Raw genomic sequence first — 22,814 nt, forward strand, 5'->3', positions numbered from 1 at the left:
CCTGTAATGTTATTGATATTTCGTCTGAGTGTGAAGTGTGATTAACTCAATGACTTAGCTGCTGGCTTCCTACCTGGAAGGATAAGGCTTGTATCCTGGTATTTTGGGTTGAGAATTTCATCTAAATAATCATGTGCTGTCAGAATGGGCATCTGGTCATAAATTTCTGGCCAAAACCAAAATGACCAGGCGAGTTGGCCGTACAGTTAGGGCTGCGCAGCTGTGATCTTGCATTTGGGAGATAGTGGGCTTGAACCCCACTATCAGCAGCCCTGAAGATGGTTTTCCTTGGTTTTCCCTTTTCACACCAGGTAAATACTGGGGATGTACCTTAATTAAGGCTACAGCTGCTTCCTTCCCACTCGTAGGGAGGTACATTCAGGGAAACGGGGTTGTCTATGGAGCGGTGATAAGGGTACAGAGATCTGGAAGTCAAGTAGGGATGACATAAAAATATCGTGTTGAACTGTAGAAGTATTGTAAAGAAAGGAATAGAATTAATTTAATAGATATATACTTACCAAATATTGTAATAGGAGTTGAATCATGGCTGAGAAATGATATAATGGATGCAGAAATTTTCTCACAGAACTGGAGAGAGTATCGTAGAGATAGAATAGGAATGGTGGGAGGGGGGAGAATTCATTCTGGTGAAAGAAGAATTTGTAAGCAACAAAAAAGTTAAAGATGAGAAACATGAAATTCTAGATGTAAGGCTTATTTCTAAAGATAATAGGCAACTTGATGTGTTTGGAGTGTACAGACCGGGAAAGGGTAGCACTGACACAGATTCAGAATTATTTGATAAGATAATCAGCTATGTGGGAAACGACATGGAACGGAATGTGATTATAGTGGGAGATCTGAATTTCAAACACATATCAGATGTAAGGCTTTTCAGGCGTTTGCTCTATTAACCAGCGTTTCATCTTAGGTCTGACACTAGACTCATCAGAGTGGGATGTGTCAGACCCTACCCACTGACGCTGGGGAATTTAGAATTTTCCATTCAGAATTGGTAGGCGGGCAATAATTCCATTGTGGAGATTTATCTCCCGTATGCAGTTATCAGTCTGTGCCTCTTATAAGGGCTTCTGATAAGTTCACCTGTATACACCCCAGCATCAGTGGGTAGGGTCTGACACATCCTACTCTGAGTCTCCCATAGGGAGCCCACCCTAGCACACGAGGGCGAAGCGCTGGCAACCAGGAATGACTTAGCTGGAAAATTTATAATGTCCAATAAGAGATCATTTACATTGGCATTATAAATTTACTCATTCGGGACAAATATTTCAGATTCCCTATGGGAATCAACATCTATATCATAAGTGGTAAGTTCCGAGCTGTCAACGGTGAGATGGCGTGGAACGACATTAGTAGACGAATAAGTTTGAGTGGCGTCTTTAAAAGTAGGAAAGATCACAAGGTACTTCGCTCACTTCCAGACCGCGACTGCAGCACCAGAAAGAGCCATAATTGGGCTTGCAACCCTCTCGCCCCAGTCATAAATGATATATATATATTAAAAAATCGCAATAAAGTTTTAAAACAGTTTTATGTTAAGCGCCCTATCACATTATACTCTTTGTTGTTTCTGCTCAAGATATTCCCCATTTGGGATTGTAAGACAATTCTGAATTTTTCGAGATAGGCTACTAAGCTGAGGAATATTGGCTTGAAGAGGAACATTTTCAACCTAATCTATAGCCTATACCATACCATTTTAAATTATCCATCCGTGAGATAGTGGTTTCGAATCCCACTTTTGGCAGCCCTGAAGATGGTTTTCCGTGGTTTCCCATTTTCACACCAGGAAAATGCTGGGGCTGTGCCACGGCCGCTTCCTTCCAATTCCTAGCCCTTTCCTATCCCACCGTCGCCATAAGACATATCTGTGTCGGTGCTACGTAAAGAAAGTTCTTCCAAAATTATTCAGCGTTTTCTTATGTGTCCTCAAACTGTCGTTAGTAGACTTTCGGCATATGCATTTCCTTCTGTTATTTTTCATAGTCAGCCACTTCACGAACTAGGAGTTGTATTCAAATAATAGAACGCGTATTCTTCATATGAAATTCTGAAACTAGGCAAAATTAAGCTGTTATTGCGTATTTTTATTATCCAATTGCCATAGAATAATATACTTTGCTTTAGTCATACTGTTTTGCGGTAGCATTCCATGATGATGACGTAAGTTAACAAGTTTAGTAGTAACATAGGTTGTGGGGAAATAAGGTTTAGATATTTATAGAATTGCGCATTTTCATGTGTTCCGAGTTTTCCTAACACTTTGTCACGGTCTTGATACTTTGAAATATATATATATACCCATACCCATAACAACCTGGGCTCCTAATCAGACGACATATTTCCATCAACCAATCCAAGAACAGTAATTGCACGTGGAAACATTTGACATATTTTAACAGAGATGGCAGCAGGTTCGCTGGCTCCATTCTTTTCATTCCTTACATTCCAAAATGCCGAGGTTGGGCACAATGTCAGAAGGCTGTTTGTTAGTTCAATAGTGTTGTGGAATTTATGAAATTGTGTGTAAAATCGAGTGTGTTTCAAGATAATTATCTCGCGGTTAAATAAAGTAAGCTTGACTGATCAACATTTCGTCATTGAGTGCGAAAATTTAAGCTTGTAAATTGTATGTTTTTAATCATTAATAGTGTTTAATTATTTAGAGTATTCTTATCATTGTGGCGATTGATAGAATTGTATACCATTTAGGTAACCTGGAAACAGACGATAATTTTTCGTAAAATAACTTGAATTTGTTGCATTGTTAATTTTTTAGTCTTTCTGTTTTTTATTATATTTCGTAAATTTACCAGTAACAACCACCACCACCTCTGGAATTCAATTGCACTATTGTTGTTCTAGTTTACTTCGTCATGGAAACTACTGAATCTCCACTCGATGTTTTGTCTCGAGCAGCAACAATGGTACAGGATAGTTCACCTCCTGAATTAGGTACGTTTGTTTCCTTAATTTCATTAATTTTAGTTACTGAAAAAGCATATTTTGTATGTCACTTAAAAAAATACAAGAATTCCATCTTAATTGTTGCAGTGTTATGGTATTTGATGGTATTGTAGACCTAGTTCATTGGTTAGATATTAATTTCATCCCTTATTTCCTTGTTTCTTTACAGCATTGTTGACATTCTTGGAAAGTTTGATTTATCTTTAATTTTTCTTAACAGTAGTCCACTTATTTTAATTAATAAATTGTTAATATGATTAGTCTGTTGTGTTTTTTATATTAATTTGTAAGTCTTTCAGTCACCATCACCACACCTCTCGAATGCAGTCGCACTATGGTTGTTCTAGTTTACTTTGTCACAGAAACTGCTGAATCGCCACTCGATGTTAGTGAAAACACCAAACAAATGAGGGAGAGAGGCATAGGGGATTAGGTGTTCTGTAGATGTGTCTGTTTCTATGAACCAGTTTGCCTTTGTTAGGATCTGATGAGTGGCAGACTGTTGGTGTATTTACAGTATGCTGAGCAAAGTGAAACATAGCAGGTTAAGCTTTGTTTAGGTGTATTAGTAATTGACAGATTATTGGTATGCTTAATGTGTATTGTATATAAGGATTAGGCTCAATTGAAATACGTGTGTGTGGGTTGCATTTTCAGCATTTCAGTGACTGATAACCAATAAACTAGCTGCTTGTTTCACAGGCTTACACTTTCCAAGAGTTTTGCCGTATTTATGTTGGATTTTCATTGTCAAAACTTCAGAGTTGTGTGTGGGAAGCACATTGCTTTCACTTACTTCTGCTGGGCAATTCCTGTTATCCCTTCTGTCACCTCTCTTGACCAACTTTTTGTCATCATACTACTCTTATTAGTACATTTGGAGCTGATGGTCATGTTGTTTTCCCACATAAATAAACAGTCGCTAGCATCACAAGCCTGCCTGGCTGCCATGATCGTTAAGGTTTCGTGTCTATACAGTCTGACACTGTGGTTAGCCAGTTCGAGTCCCGTTGGTTAAAAAAAGAAAATTGCATTCAGAATGTTGTCCGGCAGGGTAGGAGAGGTGTAGGAATACAATTTCTAATCACAAGATGCGTGCCAAAAGTCTGGATTTAATTCCAGACCTCGCTGCGGTGTTCATGTGGAGTGAGGGCATGTGACGCTGTGGCTGGTAGTTTGTTTGTCGGATGGGGATGTAAAGTTTTGAGCAGACCCCTTGATGTTATTCGACAGGAGTAGGCTACGTGCCAACACTGGATTTCACCCTCTTCCTACCTCATTCTCAAAATCATCCTACATCCAGGCATGCAAAGCGATCATGGGCATAAAATAGAAAGACCTGCACCAAACAAGCCAAACATGTCCTTGACACTCCCAGTACTAAATGTCATACGATAAGTAACTAGTATCAAATTTGCAAGATGTCCGAGTCTTCTGTTTTCACTCCTTACCTTTTCGCCTGGCTTGTGTACCAAAAGAGACCAATACTTCATCATTATCCTTCATAGTAAGCGGCTACTGTTAAATAATAGTATAGAATTTCGCACAGTGTGCATGGAAACATTAATTTTCACAGAACTTTCTTAGAGAGGAACCGCGTCGATTACACCACAGTACGTGATATGTCACATGGCCGTCCGCATAGTTCACACAGACACTGTACATCCGGGACGTGGAACTTCTTCATGCTACACACTCTAAGGTGAAACCCATGAACCGCAAAGCGGGTCACTACATGTCACAGCTCGTAGTTTGAGTCATCCAGTCAGTCGACATCATTGCTTCGGTTGCATAGAAATCGTCACACATTTCCTTCCGTTTCTCTTGCAGCTCATGCAATAATTGTTGATAGGCCTCTGTAGATGGCAATTGCAACTGCATGAGAAGTTCTTCAATGTAGTTTTCCTGCCGAGCCAGTACATACACTAGGCCGGAAAGGGTGAAGTTTGAAAGATTCATAGCCTTTTTCAAATACCTTGCTTTCACACTTTCTAATAGTTTCAGGTCTTTCTTCTTCAGGTGGTCCCATATGCATTCCAAAGCATATGTCAAGACTGAAAAGTGTCACTTTCAGCTTAAATAGGTCCATAGAGGGGCCACTTTTATCCACAATGCAAAGAAGCATTTACTCAGCAGTGGAGTCATCCTTTCTGAATACTGGCACTAGTCACCCATGATACAGTAGGGATGTCTTCCAGAAAATACTTGTATTCAGAAGGAAAAACTCTAATGTTCAGTAAATTGAGTAGATCCTTCTTTGCTTCCGACATACTTAGCCTCTTTGAATAATTTTTGCGACTAGATCGATGGTTCAAAAACCATGAAAGTATTCATTAAACCACCTGTTCAATACTTTACATCCACTTATAAGTGGTTACATAAATATATTAATACTTAATATTTTCAGACATGTTTCGCCCCCTAATTTAGGGCATCTTCAGCCTAAAATAAAACTTTAAAAAGTTACACATAATATTATAAGAGAAGCTAAAATATTAGCCTTGTAGCCTAATTACTCAGAATTAATGTGAATAATACATTGATACATTAATAAAACATGTTACTGGAGCATTGTCTATGGTAATTCTAAAATTAATGAGACCGAGACTCCTTATAAAATTATGTGGTTCTAATAAAATTGGTTCAAATTAAAATCGGCTGTTATTTCACCTAATGCGATATTGGATATATTGCCAACAAAATAAAGGCGTTAACACAAGCACACAAAAGTATGTCTTGCAAACAACGTGTTCAGGACCGCTGTTAATGTCGTAAACATGAAGATATAAATAATGAGGAAACAGAAGAGTCGGTTGATTGTCGTAGAAAATGTGGTCCTTTATACAAGTAATATTGTAGGAAACCTTTGCCAAGAGATACCACTAGTATTCTGGAATAATGTTCTGTGTTTTTTGTAAGCTGTTAATCATTATCTTCTGTTGTGTTAGTAACCACCATAACGATAATCAACTGACGCTTCTGTTTCCTCATTATTTATATCTTCATGTTTACGACATTAACAGCGGTCCTGAACACGTTGTTTGCAAGACGTACTTTTGTGTGCCTGTGCTAACACCTTTATTTTGTTGGCAATATACGCAATATCACAGGTGAAATTTACATACATTATCATTATAGACTGTTATGCCTTTCAGCGTTCAGTCTGCAAGCCTCTGTGAATTTACTAAACGTCGCCACAATCCTCGATTTGCAACTAGTGTTGTGGCCTCATTTAGTTCTATACCTCTTATCTTTAAATCGTTAGAAACAGAGTCTAACCTTCTTTGTCTTGGTCTCCCTCTACTTCTCTTACCTTAATAGCAGAGTCCATTATTCTCCTAAGTAACCTATCCTCCTCCATTCGCCTCACATGACCCCACCACCAAAGCCGGTTTATGCGTACAGCTTCATCCACAGAGTTAATTCCTAAATTAGCCTTTATCTCCTCATTCCGAGTACCCTCCTCCCATTGTTCCCACCAGTTTGTACCAGCAATCATTCTTGCTACTTTCATGTCTGTTACTTATAATGAATAAGATATCCTGAGTCCACCCAGCTTTCGCTCCCATAAAGCAAAGTTGGTCTGAAAACAGACCGATGTAAAGATAGTTTCGTCTGGGAGCTGACTTCCTTCTTACAGAATACCGCTGATCGCAACTGCGAGCTCACTGCATTAGCTTTAGTACACCTTGATTCAATCTCACTTAATATATTACCATCCTGGGAGAACACACAAACCTAAATACTTGAAATTATCGACCTGTTCTAGCTTTGTATCACCAATCTGACATTCAATTCTATTGAGTTTCTTACCTACTGACATCGATTTAGTCTTCGAGAGGCTAATTTTCATACCATACTCATCGCACCTATTTTCAAGTTCCAAGATATTAGACTGCAGGCTTTCGGCACAATCTGCCATTAAGACCAAGTCGTCAGCATAGGCCACACTGCTTACTACATTTCCACCTAACTGAATCCCTCCCTGCCATTTTATATCTTTCAGCAGATGATCCATGTAAATTACGAACAGCAAAGGTGAAAGATTACAGCCTTGTCTAACCCCTGTAAGTACCCCGAACCAAGAACTCATTCTACCATCAATTCTCACTGAAGCCCAATTGTCAACATAAATGCCTTTGATTGATTTTAATAATCTGCCTTTAATTCCATATTCCCCCAGTATAGTGAACATCTTTTCCCTCGGTACCCTGTCATATGCTTTCTCTAGATCTACGAAACATAAACACAACTGCCTATTCCTCTCGTAGCATTTTTCAATTACCTGGCGCATACTGAAAATCTGATCCTGACAGCCTCTCTGTGGTCTGAAACCACACTGGTTTTCATCCAACTTCCTCTCAACGACTGATCGCACCCTCCCTTCCAAGATGCCAGTGAATACTTTGCCTGGTATACTAATCAATGAGATACCTCGATAGTTGTTGCAATCCTTCCTGTTCCCTTGCTTATAGATAGGTGCAATTACTGCTTTTGTCCAATCTGAAGGTACCTTACCAACACTCCACGCTAATTTTACTATTCTATGAAGCAATTTCATCCCTGCCTTCCCACTATACTTCACCATTTCAGGTCTAATTTCATCTATTCCTGCTGCTTTATGACAATGGAGTTTATTTACCATCCTTTCCACTTCCTCAAGCATAATTTCACCAACATCATTTTCCTCCTCCCCATGAGCTTGGCTGTTTGCAACACCACCAGGATGATTTCCTTTTACATTGAGAAGATGTTCAAAATATTCCCTCCACCTCTCCAGTGATTCCCTGGGATCTATTATGAGTTCACCTGAATTACTCAAAACACTGTTCATTTCCTTTTTCCCTCCCTTCCTAAGATTCTTTATTACTGTCCAGAAAGGTTTCCCTGCTGCTTGACCTAGCCTTTCCAGGTTATTACCAAAATCTTCCCATGACTTCTTTTTGGATTCAACAACTATTTGTTTCGCTCTGTTTCTTTGATCTACGTACAAATCCCTGTCTGCCTCGGCCCTTGTTTAGAGCCATTTCTGATAAGCCTTCTTTTTACGTTTACAGGCTGCTCTTACTTCATCATTCCACCAAGATGTTCGCTTTTTCCCGTCTTTACACACAGTTGTTCCTAGGCATTCCCTTGCTGTTTCTACTGCAGCATCCCTGTATGCCACCCATTCGCTTTCTATATCCTGAACCTGCTTACTGTCTACTGTTCGAAACTTCTCACTAATCATATCCATGTACTTCTGTCTAATTTCCTCGTCCTGGAGACTTCCTACCCTTATTCGTTTGCAGACAGATTTCACTTTCTCTACGCTAGGCCTAGAGATACCTAGTTTACTACAGATCAGATAGTGGTCTGTATCATCGAAAAATCTGCAAAAAAAACTCGTACATTCCTAACAGATTTCCTGAATTCAAGTTAAGATATAGTCTATAATGGATCTGGTACTCCTAGCCTCCCGTGAATAGCCCTTATGGTTGAAGAATGTATTTGTAACAGCTAAACCCATACTAGCACAGAAGTCCAGCAAACGCTTCCCATTCCCATTAGCTTCCATATCTTCCCCACATTTACCGGTCACCCTTTCATATCCTTCAGTTCTATTCCCAACTCTCGCATTGAAATCGCCCATTAGCATTATTCTATCCTTGCTGTTGATCCTGACCACGATGTCACTCAATGCTTCATAAAACTTGTCGACTTCATCCTCATCTGCACCCTCACATGGTGAATACACGGACACAATTCTTGTCCTAATTCCTCCAGCTGACAAATCTACCCACATCATTCGCTCATTTACGTGCCTAACAGAAACTATGTTGCGTGCAATGGTATTCCTGATAAAGAGCCCTACCCCAGACTCTGCCCTTCCCTTTCTAACACCTGTCAAGTACACTTTATTATCTCCTATCTCTTCCTCGTTATCTCCCCTTACCTGAATATCACTTACTCCTAGCACATCCAGATGCATCCTCTTTGTTGACTCAGCCAGTTCTACTTTCTTTCTTCCATAAGCCCCATTAATATTGATAGCTCCCTATCGAATTCCATTTCGTTCACCAAGTTGTTTCCAAGGAGTCCCTTGCCTGTCAAATGGGAGTGGGACTCCGTTACTCCCATAGGATCTGGTACTCCTAGCCTCCCGTGAATAGCCTTATGGTTGAAGAGTGTATTCGTAACAGCTAAACCCATACTAGCACAGAAGTCCAGCAAACATTCCCATTAGCTTCCATATCTTCCCCACATTTACCAATCACCCTTTCATATCCTTCAGTTCTATTCTTATAGGCCATCTGGTCGTGTATATACTTTTGTGCTTTCCAGGTACACACTATTGTTGCATTAAATCTACTTCTTGGTTGGAGTGCCTACTTTCCATGAATTCCATATTGGCATACCTGTAAATTTTGACTCTTGACAGAATAAAATACACCTGCAGAAGAAAACTGATTTTGGTTTTGCCCACCACATATGTCAGAAAAATTGAGAACATGTGACACTTTCAGGCAAATTAGGAAGGTAGTTAAAGAGACAAGTCTCTATTTCTGACGACTCTTTATCACCATTTGTCTTGTCCCAGCTGTAGCATTATCCATCATCTCCTTGTGATTTGTAGCCATCTTATGACAGTAAAATTAAACAATGAGAGCTTCCTGCTATAATAAATTTTAATTTCACTTGCAAATGGTACAGACAGTATTTGCTGTACATCAAAAGTTACTGCTCTGTGAAACACCTTTGTCTTAGATTGATTTGTATTCTTCTTCTTAGTAAAACTTTACTGAACCTCCATGGCTCAGGCAGCAGCACGTTGGCCTCTTACCGCTGGGTTCCGTGGTTCCAATCCCGGTCAATCCATGTGAGATTTGTGCTGGACGAAGCGGAGGCGGGACAGGTTTTTCTCCAGGTACTCCGGTTTTCTCTGTCATATTCCATTCCAGCAGCACTCTCCAATATAATTTCATTTCATCCGCCATTCATTAATCATTGCCCCAGAGGAGTGTTACAGGCTTCGGCAGCCGGCACAATTCGTATCCTCGCCGCTAGATGGGGGCTTCGTTCATTCCGTTCCTGACTCTGTCGAATGACTGGAACAGGCTGTGGATTTTCATTTTCAGTAAAACTTTACTAACTAGTTCACAAAAGGGAGGTTAAGAATCCAACATGGCGTAGCTCGTGTGATGTCACAGCCCGCATCTCAAGGCTGCTAACTTATGAACTTGCATCCAGCTACTGACAAGACCATTGGGTTGGGGGACAAACAAAGGTGCCTGTAAGCATAAGCGTGGCTGCAACGTGGAGTTTGACATAGTGTCTGTTTTAATTTTTCTATATAAGTAAGATACTTCTAGGGGTGGAGGGTTCACCAGGCGAGTTGGCCATGCGGTTAGGAGCACACAGCTGTGAGCTTGCATCCGGGAGACAGTGAGTTCGAACCCCACTGTCGGCAGCCTTGAAGAGGGTTTTGTGTGGTTTCCCATTTTCACACCAGACAAATGTTGGAGCTGTACTTTAATTAAGGCCACGGCCACTTCCTTCCCATTCCTAGGCCTTTCCTATCCCGTAGTCGCCATAAGACCTATCTGTGTTGGTGCGACAAAAAACAAATAGCAAAGGGGGGGGGGGGGGGGAGTTTCGTGGGTCTCTGGCAAGCATAAACAAACGATCTCGCCTTTCATCTATCAGTATCGTTTCACGTAATTTTTGTATGATTTTCACCTTTCTAAAAATGTGAACTACCTAATAAAGTGTAACCATCATCTTTTTGAATTTTTGTAAATGCTAATTTACATCTTTAGGTCCTTCCCATTCATTCACTAGTAATTTTTTATCAGTAGCACTGGAATACTGATTACATCTTGAACTCTGATCAGTCCTAGGTATGTGAGAGGATAGCTCTTGACTATAGCCTTGTACACAAACTGTGAGACAGGTTTTATTTTTTATTTTTTTTATTTGGACAGTATGTAGCACAGGAAAATTAGTACAACTGTGCCACATAGACAAATACAGTTTCTTTGAATCTTCTCGTCAGTAGTGGAATTCCATTCTTGGAAAACTGCCATGTATGTGCATCTTGACATGATCCCTGTGTTCAATGCCAGTTTTATTTCTTGCACATTTTCCTGATCTGTCATTTCCCATGTAAGAACCACCTCCACCTTTATATTTCAAGGCCAGGTGTATTACTGGAAATTTTGTTGGAAAAGCATTACAAAAAATGTCACGCATACCCTGGGATTTTCCACTCCATTTCCAGGAGGTAAGGTATATTCAAGATTTACTCTTCCTCTTTTAACAGTCGGGACATTTCCTCTTGCGCTGTATAGGTTTATCAGTAACAAGCGAACAAATCTGTAGTGTCTATTTGTATCTGCAAGAAACCAATACTCATGGCACAAAATCTGCTTTCAAAGGAAATCTTTTCTGAACAGTTGAACCTGCACTTAGATTAATCGGTCATCTTATACTCTCTCTCTCACCAACAAGTCTACCTGTTCTGTGAGAGTATGATTTTCCTAATACACACTGACTTTTAATTACTTTTTTCTTCCATGAAGCTGAATCTGCTTTCAGTTTCTTTTTCATCCAGTCTTCATTAGTGCGAACAGATTTTTTTTTTTTCTCGTTCATTTATAGTCATGCTTGGTATGCTATCTGGATTATTCAAAACATTTACTGCAGGACCTTTTGAATTATTCTCAACCATAAGTGAAGAGGTCAGCGTAGTTATATGAATTTTTATGAAAACAAACTATATTGGTACTAGCCCTTGCCAAGCGGATAAGTTTTTGCTTGCGAGCGTAATTATTTTTTGTAAAAATATTTTTTATTCATAACACACATGAAAATGCAAATATGTAAGTACTCAAAGGTTTATTAAGTCATTCATACCTGATTTCAGGAGGTCAGCTTATAGGTACCATATAATCTTGAAAAAATAAATCCTTAACTGTTGGTTTTAGTCATAGGATGTCAACTTCATAGTTTTGATCCGTATTGAATTGTGATCACAATAATAATTATTAAATTAATGTTATACGACATTAATTTAATTATTATTATTATTGTTGGTTTTAGTGCAAAAATGGCACAAGGCACAACACAAAATAGTCTCAATTAAGATCACTCAACAACTGAGCTGTAATTCACTTTCTACCCTACTTCATAAATCACTATGACTACTGTTATAAATATTGAACTGGCAAATTCACTAATAAAATGTACAGTAACAATCTAACTAGTATTTATGATACAATTTTATACACATGATATTGAGTCTTCCCTGACAGTTCAGAAACTTTCACTTTGTGATACATTTCAAAGTATGTGTCAGGGTGTAAGAATGGCTTTGCTGTGCAAATTTTACTATAATAAATAGTCCCTTTTCTTACTTTTTGGGCCTTACAGATAACATAGGCCACAAAACCCTTTTTTCATCGTCTTTGTCTGCTCTGTCACTTAGTTTTGCACTCACTTGCAGCGATTTCACTTTTCTCGCTTTTCCACTCATCACTCATTTCTGGGTATTCATCATCACTATTTAATAATTATGACTCTAATTCACTCTCGTTTTGAATATATTTTCATGACATAATGTCTAGAAAAGACAAAACACGAACTTTCACAATGTCAACAAACTTATGTGAAGTACAACAGCATGGAAACCGCGCTTTGGAACAAACCCTTTCTTTTTTAAATTCCAAATTCCTGTGTTTAGCTTAAATAAAGGTCTGCCTGTCTGTACGCTCCTGGCATCTATCGACTAATATTTCAACCCTAAGAGGAAACATACGGTTGTAAAAGCGTATAACTATAAAATCCGGATAAACACGCCTATCGCTTGCGCAGGAGTAGATGGGTTCAGGATAAAGACATGTAACGCTTGGCTAAGGTTAATCCCTGGAGCTAAGAGGTCATCTTCTGAAGGGGCAGCTTGTATGCTATGCTATTAGGCTCAAGTCCCTTCTGTAACAAAATTAATAATTAATCAATCAATTAATCGGTATCATCCTTACTTTTTTAAATTTTACAAAAATGATTATAATAGATACATAACCTCTCATTTATTTGTATTATTGATGATGATGATGATAATCATAATCATACCCGTGGATATAAAACTTCATTAACCAAACGATTTGTATAATTGATAATATTTAAGCTTAAGGCGACACTCCTGAGATAGATATTTTTACCTAGTGCATGGATTTTCACAAAACTTTGTGGGGATGTCACCTACATAAAAGTAGAGATATCACACACTTTAATTTAATATACAATTAATAGTATTTCCAAAAGTTTTTTTTTTTGTGAAATTTAATTAACATGTTAATGGAAATTTGTAATTAGGTAGATAATACTTCTTTAAAAAGCACTACATATTGATTTTTCTGTACATAATTTATATAAGGAGATATATCCTACTAAAGTTTGTGTAATTTTATGTTCTAAAATTTTGTTCTTAAAAATCCCTACTACTTGAAAAAATTCTGCAGTCAAAAATACCATACACAGGTTTCCTAATAGAATAGAATTTTATTGTTGTTAGGCAACTGGCAGTTGCAGTGGACAGAGTCATAGGTGCATAGTTACAAAATATTACAAGTATCTCATTAAGCACAGTAAATAAATACAATTATATACACAAGAGTTAAAATAAACATAACACTATTCGTCCAAAAGAGTGATAAATAATTACTAATATATACTAATATAATTGTGATTCATATACCATACAAATTTTGTTACATTTGGCAGAATATTATGGGAGAAAAATGTAAAATTACAATTGTCAGGAAAATTAAAGCAAAGTTCAAGTGGTGTTTTCCTTCTGGTTCATTACCGAAAGTCACCAGAACCGTATGTTTTTCCTTCCTTTTCTTTCGTAGCAGCTTTTGTATGAATACTAGTAACTCTGGTAGCTTGTCTCTTCTTCTCCTCCTTCAAAGAATGGAAATTGATTCACCTGCATTTTGTTTTTCACAATGCAATTTTTCCTGCATCGAAGTTATGGAGATTGTAGTTTCTGTTGTCATGATTGTTGGCTATAGGTGCAGGGGCTTACATCGCTTGAAGTTGATGTTGCACTTTCCTGATGAGAACAATCTGATTCCAATAACATTTCATGGCCTTTTGTTTCGGGTTTCTTCATTGGAGACCCCTGTTCGGTAATAGCTGATCCCCATCTCTTTCCTATCAAAAGTTCACCAATTCATCTCTTAGCTAAAACTGATTTATGTTTATTCCTTTGGATACAAGCTATCAATTATTACAGCACACTATCTTCCAATAATAACAGTATATTTGATACCCAACTACAAGAGGTTACTTGCGTGCGTACTTTACAAAAGTAAACAGACTGGCTACCACCACAGAATTCACAAAAAAGATTAAACATACAAAAAAAACTTATAGTTGTCGGCACTGTTATAGTACCATCAGGAATACCAATACAAGCATACAATGTTGCTCAATGACAGTCAAGTGCTGAACTATTAGTCCACAACAGGCTTTATAAATTCATTGGGAAATATGGTAGATCTTACAGCTCGATTCTGTATACATACATTGGGACGGGGGCCTGTTGGCCCATCCCATGGATGTGTAATTGCAAAGAACAGGCATATTTGATTGAATGGAAACATGACAATGACATCATTAGACCTACCTAACAAAGCAGTTCAGCAGATGCCACGCCAATTTCCGCTGCGTGCAGACTGTCAAAGCTTTATTAAAGTGATAAATTGTTTGAATTCAACAGAATATGCGACGAGAAGAAACAGTCCTTTAAATTACAGTCATTAAAAAAAAATTACTAAAATGACCAAAATATAGATTTTTATCTCCGGAGTGTCGCCTTAATAGGCATATACCCAAGACAATATAATGTTCTGCTCGCATGCTAGGTTATTCATTTCTTGATTTTCATTATCTAGAAAAGTGCTCCATCTGCACTTACAGCTGAACAACCACATAGAATCTCCAGGACATCCAATATTTGCACTCTATCAATGTGCTAAGAAGTGGAAATTTTCATCAGCAACATAGTATGTCCAGACATACAATATCTGTGCCTTCAAGAGAAATGGAAACAAACTGAAATACCTAGGCTTTAGTTATTACTAGCTGATGTACTTGTGCTTCGCTACGGAATTCTATTGTATACAGAATTCTACCTTAGGTAGTGTACATGTTGCGAGTAAGATTGTATTAAATTGCATAGCTCTTAATGTTACCCTAGAAACGTGACGGTGAAGTCACCAAACGTCTTTTCTTATGTGAAGGCTGGGCTAGGAAATTTTCTTGTAATGGTAGGCCCACTTACCTACCATCAGTTACAGTCAAGTTGGGGAGTTTTTATTATAATGACACTCACTCTCCACCTGCCTTTTTTACATCCTCAGAAAGACTGCCTTAGTGGTTTTCTCAAGTGAAATCAACATAGGTCATTACAATGACGCCAGTAGGAATGTCGTGATAGCAATGCTGTCATATGAAATACTTGATCAAATGAAAAACCACAAATTTTTTTACTTTTAACAAATAATACTACGCTGTCGATCTAACAGTCCAAAGTTCCAGAGCTGGAATGACCAGGCCGCAGACAGCCGTGAGCCGAACACTTTAATTTTGAGGGGGGGGGGGGGGATAGTGTAGAGTCCCAGGGCAAAAACTATGCCCTTTTACTCATCTGTTTAATAGGAGTACCCAATGATCAGAAAATTTCAATTCACTACACTGTCGGGTGGAAAAACTATCTGACTTGGAGGCAAATTTTCTCTCCAAGCCAGAGGAGAAACCCCCTCTTCACTACCAATTTGGAATAAAATGAATGTAGAATTTAATAAAAGTAAAGAGGAAGAAGCTTTTCATAAGGCCAGTCTCCACTGATTAATATTTAATACAAACATGTTAAATTTAACATGTTACAATTGACATGTATATTATGCTAGTGTCTTCCATTTGACTTTGCATGTTAACTCAGAATGTTGAGGTTAACACTTTTAACATGTTGGCGTGTTTTCTGCTCCAAGTGGAAAACATGTCAAGTCAATTCGTTGTTCGTGAGATGTCGGCCCAGCTTCGGCAAATTCTGTGGTGTTTCCATGCCAACAGATAGCCTAAACCAAAGAAGATACAATAGGCCTAAACGACGTTCTTCTCGTGAAGTGGGATTATAGTTACAGCACTCCGCAACACTCATTCTCTTTGTTATAAGCTACAAAGTAACAGTAAATAGAGAGATGGATGATCCGCCTAGTCAATACTATGTGTTGACTGTACTGGGAGCGGAGGGACGCTAGTTATTTTTCGATGCACTCACGGGAACAATTGTAGATAATTTTGAGTTCCTGGAAACTCATCTTTTTTCGCCTTAGCTCTGTATTCCTTTGATGAGACATCCCACAAACAATAGTCAGAAATGGAGTGGAGCAAGGGAGTTTACTCTGGACTTAATTAATGATATAATAGAAAGGCCTTCTTTGTGGAATGTCTCATCAAAGGAATACAGAGATAAAGCGAAGAAAGATAACAGTTTCCAGGAACTCGAAATTATCTATAATTGTTCCCGCAAGTGCACTGAAAAATAACTAGCGTCCCTCCGCTCCCAGTACAGTTGAGAATTGCAAAAAAGTTCAGAAAAGTCAGAAGTTGGGGCAAGAGCGGACGAAGTTTATACTTCAAAGTGGTTTGCTTTTGAAGCAGTGAGCAGGACGAGGGGAGAAAATGTGCCTAATAAAAATGCATTTCTAAATCATAACAAGAAGCAACAATGGCAATAAAAAAGGCCAAATCCTCTTCTTCTGAGTCCATTGTTCTTGTTTGAAAATACCAGACACCACCTAAATGTATTACCACAAATTGATATGATGAACTACCTGTATATAAACAAAGGAAGTCAAGTTTAAAATGTTTATTAAGTGTGGACGCAATGTTAAATGAAACAGTATTTAATATTTAACATGTTGATGGTGTCACCAGTTAACATTTAACATGTTGTTGTTGTTAAATGTTAATCAGTGGAGACCGGTCGTTAAGAAACAGATCTTTTCAGGGTTTAATTTTTTGAGTTATTTAGTGAATTGTGGTGCTATAATTTGGAATAGGCCGAAGTTGTAATTCTACACCAGGTCATAAGCGAGCCTCTGCCATTATTCAGTTAAGTGTGCACACTGATCATTCAATCAGCGCGTCAGAGTAGGGATTAAATAGCTGGAATACTATGATGAAGCAGTGTGTTATGTACTAGCAGTATCAGAAAATGTATGAACCAGAGGAATGGCATGCTAAGGAAGAAAGTTATCTAACTCCCCAGCTATTTCCCGCCAATATTCAGGCAGGCTGTTATACCCGGCACGCAGCAATAATTCCATCTATCGGAGAAGAGGCAGCATAACAGACAAAGAGTATCACAATAAACATTGGTCAATGTAATGTTATTCTTGATCAATTTTATGAGCTTTTGATATTGTAGGTTTTCACATTTAGTTTTCTTCCGACTCTGAAATACCGCTCTTATCATAGTCGGTACGGTAAAACTTAATAAAACAAATTATCGGAAAATGGTATTCTGAATAAGTTTTGTTATGTAATACTTTTCGGTAGGACCAATAACATAGGTACAGGGTCTTTATTTATGCTTGGCAAGGACTTTCTCGCTCGACCTTGGCTGCCAATGACAGGCCACTGGCGCGCGTGGTTTCCGGCACTTCCTGCAGTTGCTGAGAGCTGAGCTCCGAGATAGCAGAGTATTCAATGAAGCTATTGCGTACTGTATGTCGTAGTGTTTTATTGCGATTGTGTATAGTGCTGTAATGTATGTGAAATGCCAAGCTGTGTGGCTCAGACGGTTAAGGCGCTGGCCTTCTAACCCCAGCTTGGCAGGTTCGATCCTGGCTCAGTCCGGTGGTATTTGAAGGTGCTCAAATACGACAGCCTCGTGTCTGTATATTTACTGGCATGTAAAAGAACTCCTGCGAGACTAAATTCCGGCACCTCGGCGTCTCCGAAGACCGTAAAAGTAGTTACTGGGACGTAAAGCAATTATTATTATTATTATTATTATTATTAAATGTATGTGAAATATTCGTTACGTGAACGTGTATATCTGCACAATACTTGCAAAAAGTGCAGAAAATTGTGCGTTAGGACAAGACAAAAGTTTCGAGCGAAATTTCCAGGGAGACCCATTCCTATCAATTGGACAATAAAACAACTGGCCAAGAGATTCAAACGTACAGGTTTAGTAAACAATAAAAATAGACGTAAAGGTCGTTATCTCATTACTGAAGTGTGTTTGGTACAAGGATCATAAGTAAAAAATCTGTGGCCCCCTCGTATTCCAGATTTAACGACACGTGATTTTTATTTGTGGGGAATGTTAAAAAATGTAGTTTATGGGAACAACCCTCACACACTAGATGAACTTAAAGATAATACAAGAATTGCAATTGCATCCATCAGTGCTGAAGAACTTGGTACAGTAACCGAAAACTTCATTAGGAGATGCCGATTATGTTTGGCACCGTATGGGGAACATTTTCAGCATAAACTTAAAAAATGGTGAGTAAAATGCATGATAATGCACGATAATGATTTTGAGCATAAACTGTAAACATGGTGAATAAAATGCATGATAATGATTTTGAGCACCGTATTCTGCCGTACATACGCACACACGGTAGCCGGTAACTGAACCGTCACTGGCGGCCAAGGTCGAGCGAGAAAGTCCTTGCCAAGCATAAATAAAGACCCTGTATTTAAAAATTAAATTTTAGGCGCCTTCCCCTAAACTACCATTTCATCCAGGGTGAATAAAATTGTTTTTAGCTTAGACTGTAGTTTCTTATTCCCTGACTCTATATACCAATTTTTAATTAATTCTGTTTACCCATTTTCTCGTGGCTTGGTGTTGACATGGACTTGGCAAAAAAAAACAAATTCATGAAGATCTCTGTTGTAATAGCCGGGACGGTAAAAATGTATAAGACATAAATGATCGGATATTTAATTCTATATAACTTTGTAGTATTTATAGATAGGAGCACGAATAACATAAATATTTGAGAATTAAATTTTAGGCCTTTCCCTAAACCGCCATTTCATTCAGCGTGAATAAAATTATTTATAGCCTAGATTGTAGTGGCTCATTCCCCGACTTTCATACCGATTTTCATTAACTTCTCTTCAGTCGTTTTCTCTTGATGCCTCTACATACATACATGCATACATACATACATACATACATACATACATACATACAAGCAGACAGGCAGAAATTACAGAAAAGTAAAAAGTGCATTTCCTTGTTACTGTGGACTTGACCGATACAAATTCTGAGCAAGATACAGACAAAACTCTTATTTTATATATATATAAGTGGCATACAGTACTTCGTGCAGTAGAGTTGTTGCTTGACCAAGATATGCCCTATTTGCATCCTGGAAATAAGCATGTTCCCTATTATTTGGACATATTGTTTGTACATTAAGTTATATACGTTTAAGAGACATCCAGATGTGGCATTAACTCCAACCTGGCCATGAATGTGCAGACAGTGATTGTTCACCAAGTCATCAATATTGTACTGAGTAAACAGCTGTAGCAGTGAATATTTTTATGCAACAATTGATAGTAGGCAGCCTTTTATTAGAAGTTCACTTCATCAGTCAGTTCGCAAATTTCATGTCCACAGTAACAAGGAAATGCATTTTTTACTTTTCATAATTTCTGTGTCTGTACGTATGTATGTACACGCATCACGAGAAAATGGCTAAAGAGAAGTTAGTGAACTTCTGTTCCCATAACTTCCTCAACAGCAGAAATAGTGCACATTGTGGAACCATTCGCAAAAACATGTTCATTTAAGGAGACCTATGAAATTTTCTGGGTAATGGCAAACCAGCAGAGGGATAATCCTATATTGGCTTTGCTTAATACAGTAAGCGACATGCTACAGGATCTGTGTAAAATGCCAAAGAAACAAAGAATTGCACCAGAAGTTATGTGACGACATTCAGCGAAGGATTATTCACAGTCCAAAGAAGTCAGTGTGTGAATTGGGACAACAGGCTCTCATAAGAGGAGAACTTGCAGGCATGTATTTTAAACATCCTACATTTTAAACCACATTGTGTGGTGGCTGTGTGCAACAAATAGAGAAACCTATTGCAAAATTGTAATTTACTGCATTTGGTTCCTGAATAGCATCTAGCAGGTTGAGTGATGAATAGAACTCAAGATTTTTTATACAGAAATAGGTTTGAATGCAAATCTGTTCGTGACACGTATCTTCCAGCCTATAAGACGATTCTGCAATGAAATTTGCATAAATATCAGAGATACATACCGGTCCCACAGTCTAAGGGTAACGTGCCTGCCCCTCACCTGGAGGCCCTGTATTTGATTCCCGGCCAGGTCGGGGATTTTTATCTGGACCTGAGAGTTGGTTTGAGGTCTACTTAGCCTATGTCATTACAATTTGGAAAATTATATGACAGTGCGATGGCAACCCCAGTTTAGAAAACCAAGAATTACGTCTGAGAGGATTAGTTGCATTGACTGTGCGTCACTTGTAATCTGCAGGCCTTTGGGCGTAGCAGCGGTCAATTGGCAGGCCTAGGTCCTTCAGTGCTGTATTGTCATGGTCATGCCTTGGTCTGCCCTTACTGCTTTTACTGCCTCCATTAAATCTAACTGAACAAATCGGAGATTTCTCAAGATCCTGTCCTATCAATCTATCTCTTCTTCAGGTCAAATTTTGCCAAATGGTTTTCCTCTCACCAATTCAATTTGGTGCGTTTTAGTTTGTCATTGGGTCCACCCATCTGACCTTCAGCATTCCTCTTCTATCTCTTTCTTTCTGAGCTAGTTATTGTTCATTTTATGCTTCCATATCTTCTACTAATACATAGGAAGAACTTGAGAACTTCATTGTCTTCATGGTGTAGCCATATTCAACATCTTTGTGGAGGGGGGGAGACACATTCAAGGTTTAAATTTTTATTATTAAATATTTCTGAAGGATTGCAATCCAGTAAACGAAAAACATTAAATATGCCCTATATTTTCTGTTTACTACAGATATTATGCAACGTAAGCATAGACTATTTTCATTATTTATACTGTATTTATACTGTTTTTAATGACCACCTAGTTAACATAACCTATTGTAGATATGTGCTATTTACGTAATTTGTATATATATAAAATAAGACTTGTCTGTACATTGCTCAGAATTTGAAAAGAATGGCATTTCTGTATCGGTCAAGTCCACAGTAACAAGGAAATGCACTTTTTACTTTTCTGTAATTTCTGTCTGTGTGTATGTTCTGTATATATATATACACATATATATATGTATATATATATACACATATATGTATATATATATACACATATATGTATGTATGTATGTACACGCACCACGAGAAAAAGGCAGAAGAGAATTTAATGAAAATCGGTGTGTAAAGTCGGGGGGATGAGCCACTACAATCTAGGCTATTAATCATGTCATTCACACTGAGTGAAATGGTAGTTTAGGGGAAGGCCTAAAATTTAATTCTCAAATATTTATATTATTAGTGGTCCTATCGATAAATACTACATAACTAAAGTTATATAGAATTAAATTTCCGATCATTTATGTCTTATACATTTTTACCTTACCGGCTGTGATAACACATATATACATGAATTTGTATTTTTGTTGCCAAGTCCATATCAACACCGAGCCACGAGAAAATGGGTAAACAGTATTTAATGAAAATCGGTATATAGAGTCAGGGAATAAGAAACTATAGCCTAAACTATAAACAGTTTTATTAACCCTGGATCAAAATTGTAGTTTAGGGGAAGGTGCCTAAAATTTAATTTTTAAATACCTATTTTATTGATCCTGTCGATAAGTACTACATAACAAAAGTTACAGAGAATACAATTTCTGATCATTTATTTTATTCAGTTTTACCTTACCGACTGTGATAAAAGGGGTATTTCAGAGTCTGAAGAAAAGGCCTACAATATTGAAATCAACAATATCAACAATAACATTGATCATAGTTCGTTGTGATGTTCTTTGTCTCTTATGTTGCCACTCAACTCCGATAGATGGGATTACTGCTGCGTACCGAGTATAACAGCATGACTGAATATGTGTGGGAAATGGTTGGAGAGTTAGAAAACTTTATTCTTTAGCATGTCATTCCTCTGGCTCATACATTTTCTGATACCGCTAGTACGTAACACACCGTTTCATCATAGTATTCCAGTATTCCTACTCTGATGCACTGTTTTGAATGAGCAGTGTGCACACTTAAGACATAGGCTCACTTAGTAGTAGTAGTAGTAGTAGTAGTATGACCTGGTCTAGAATTACATTTTAGGCCTACTCCAAATTATAGCACCACAACTCACTAAATAACTCAAAATTCAACCCTAAAAACAGCAATTTCTTAAAAAGAGCTTCTTCCTCTTCACTTTTATTAAATTCTACATTCATTTTATTCCAAATTATCAGTGAAGAGGGGGTTTCTCCTCTGGCTTGGCGGAAACCATTACACCCACGTCAGATAGATTTTTCCGCTGCCAGTGTAGTGAATTGTGACTTTCCAACTCATCGGGTACTCCTAGGAAACAGATCAGTAAAAGGGCATAGTTTTTGCCCTGAGACTCTACACTATTCGACACTCCCCCCTGCGCCGAAAAAATACGAAAAGTGTTCACTCCTCATGGCTGTATGCGGCTTGGTCATTCCAGCTCTTGAACTTTGGACTGTTAGATCGGCAGCATAGTACTGTTTGTTAAAGGTGAGAAAA

The 22,814-nt window shown here is 38.1% G+C and overlaps 1 protein-coding gene across 1 annotated transcript in view; it reads left to right on the top strand.

Annotated features, from left to right (window-relative positions):
* Positions 1–2,457: 2,457 nt before the first annotated feature.
* Tgi (Tondu-domain-containing Growth Inhibitor) overlaps positions 2,458–22,814 on the top strand; it is a 104,606-nt gene continuing 84,249 nt past the window's right edge. Inside the window, exons 1-2 of the mRNA XM_067136563.2 lie at positions 2,458–2,599; positions 2,893–2,982. Coding sequence (XP_066992664.1) covers positions 2,904–2,982 — 79 coding nt within the window. The 5' untranslated portion in view covers positions 2,458–2,599; positions 2,893–2,903. The remainder of the gene's footprint in view (positions 2,600–2,892; positions 2,983–22,814) is intronic.

Source organism: Anabrus simplex, chromosome 1 (assembly GCF_040414725.1).
Source record: "Anabrus simplex isolate iqAnaSimp1 chromosome 1, ASM4041472v1, whole genome shotgun sequence".
Lineage (NCBI taxonomy): Eukaryota > Metazoa > Arthropoda > Insecta > Orthoptera > Tettigoniidae > Anabrus > Anabrus simplex.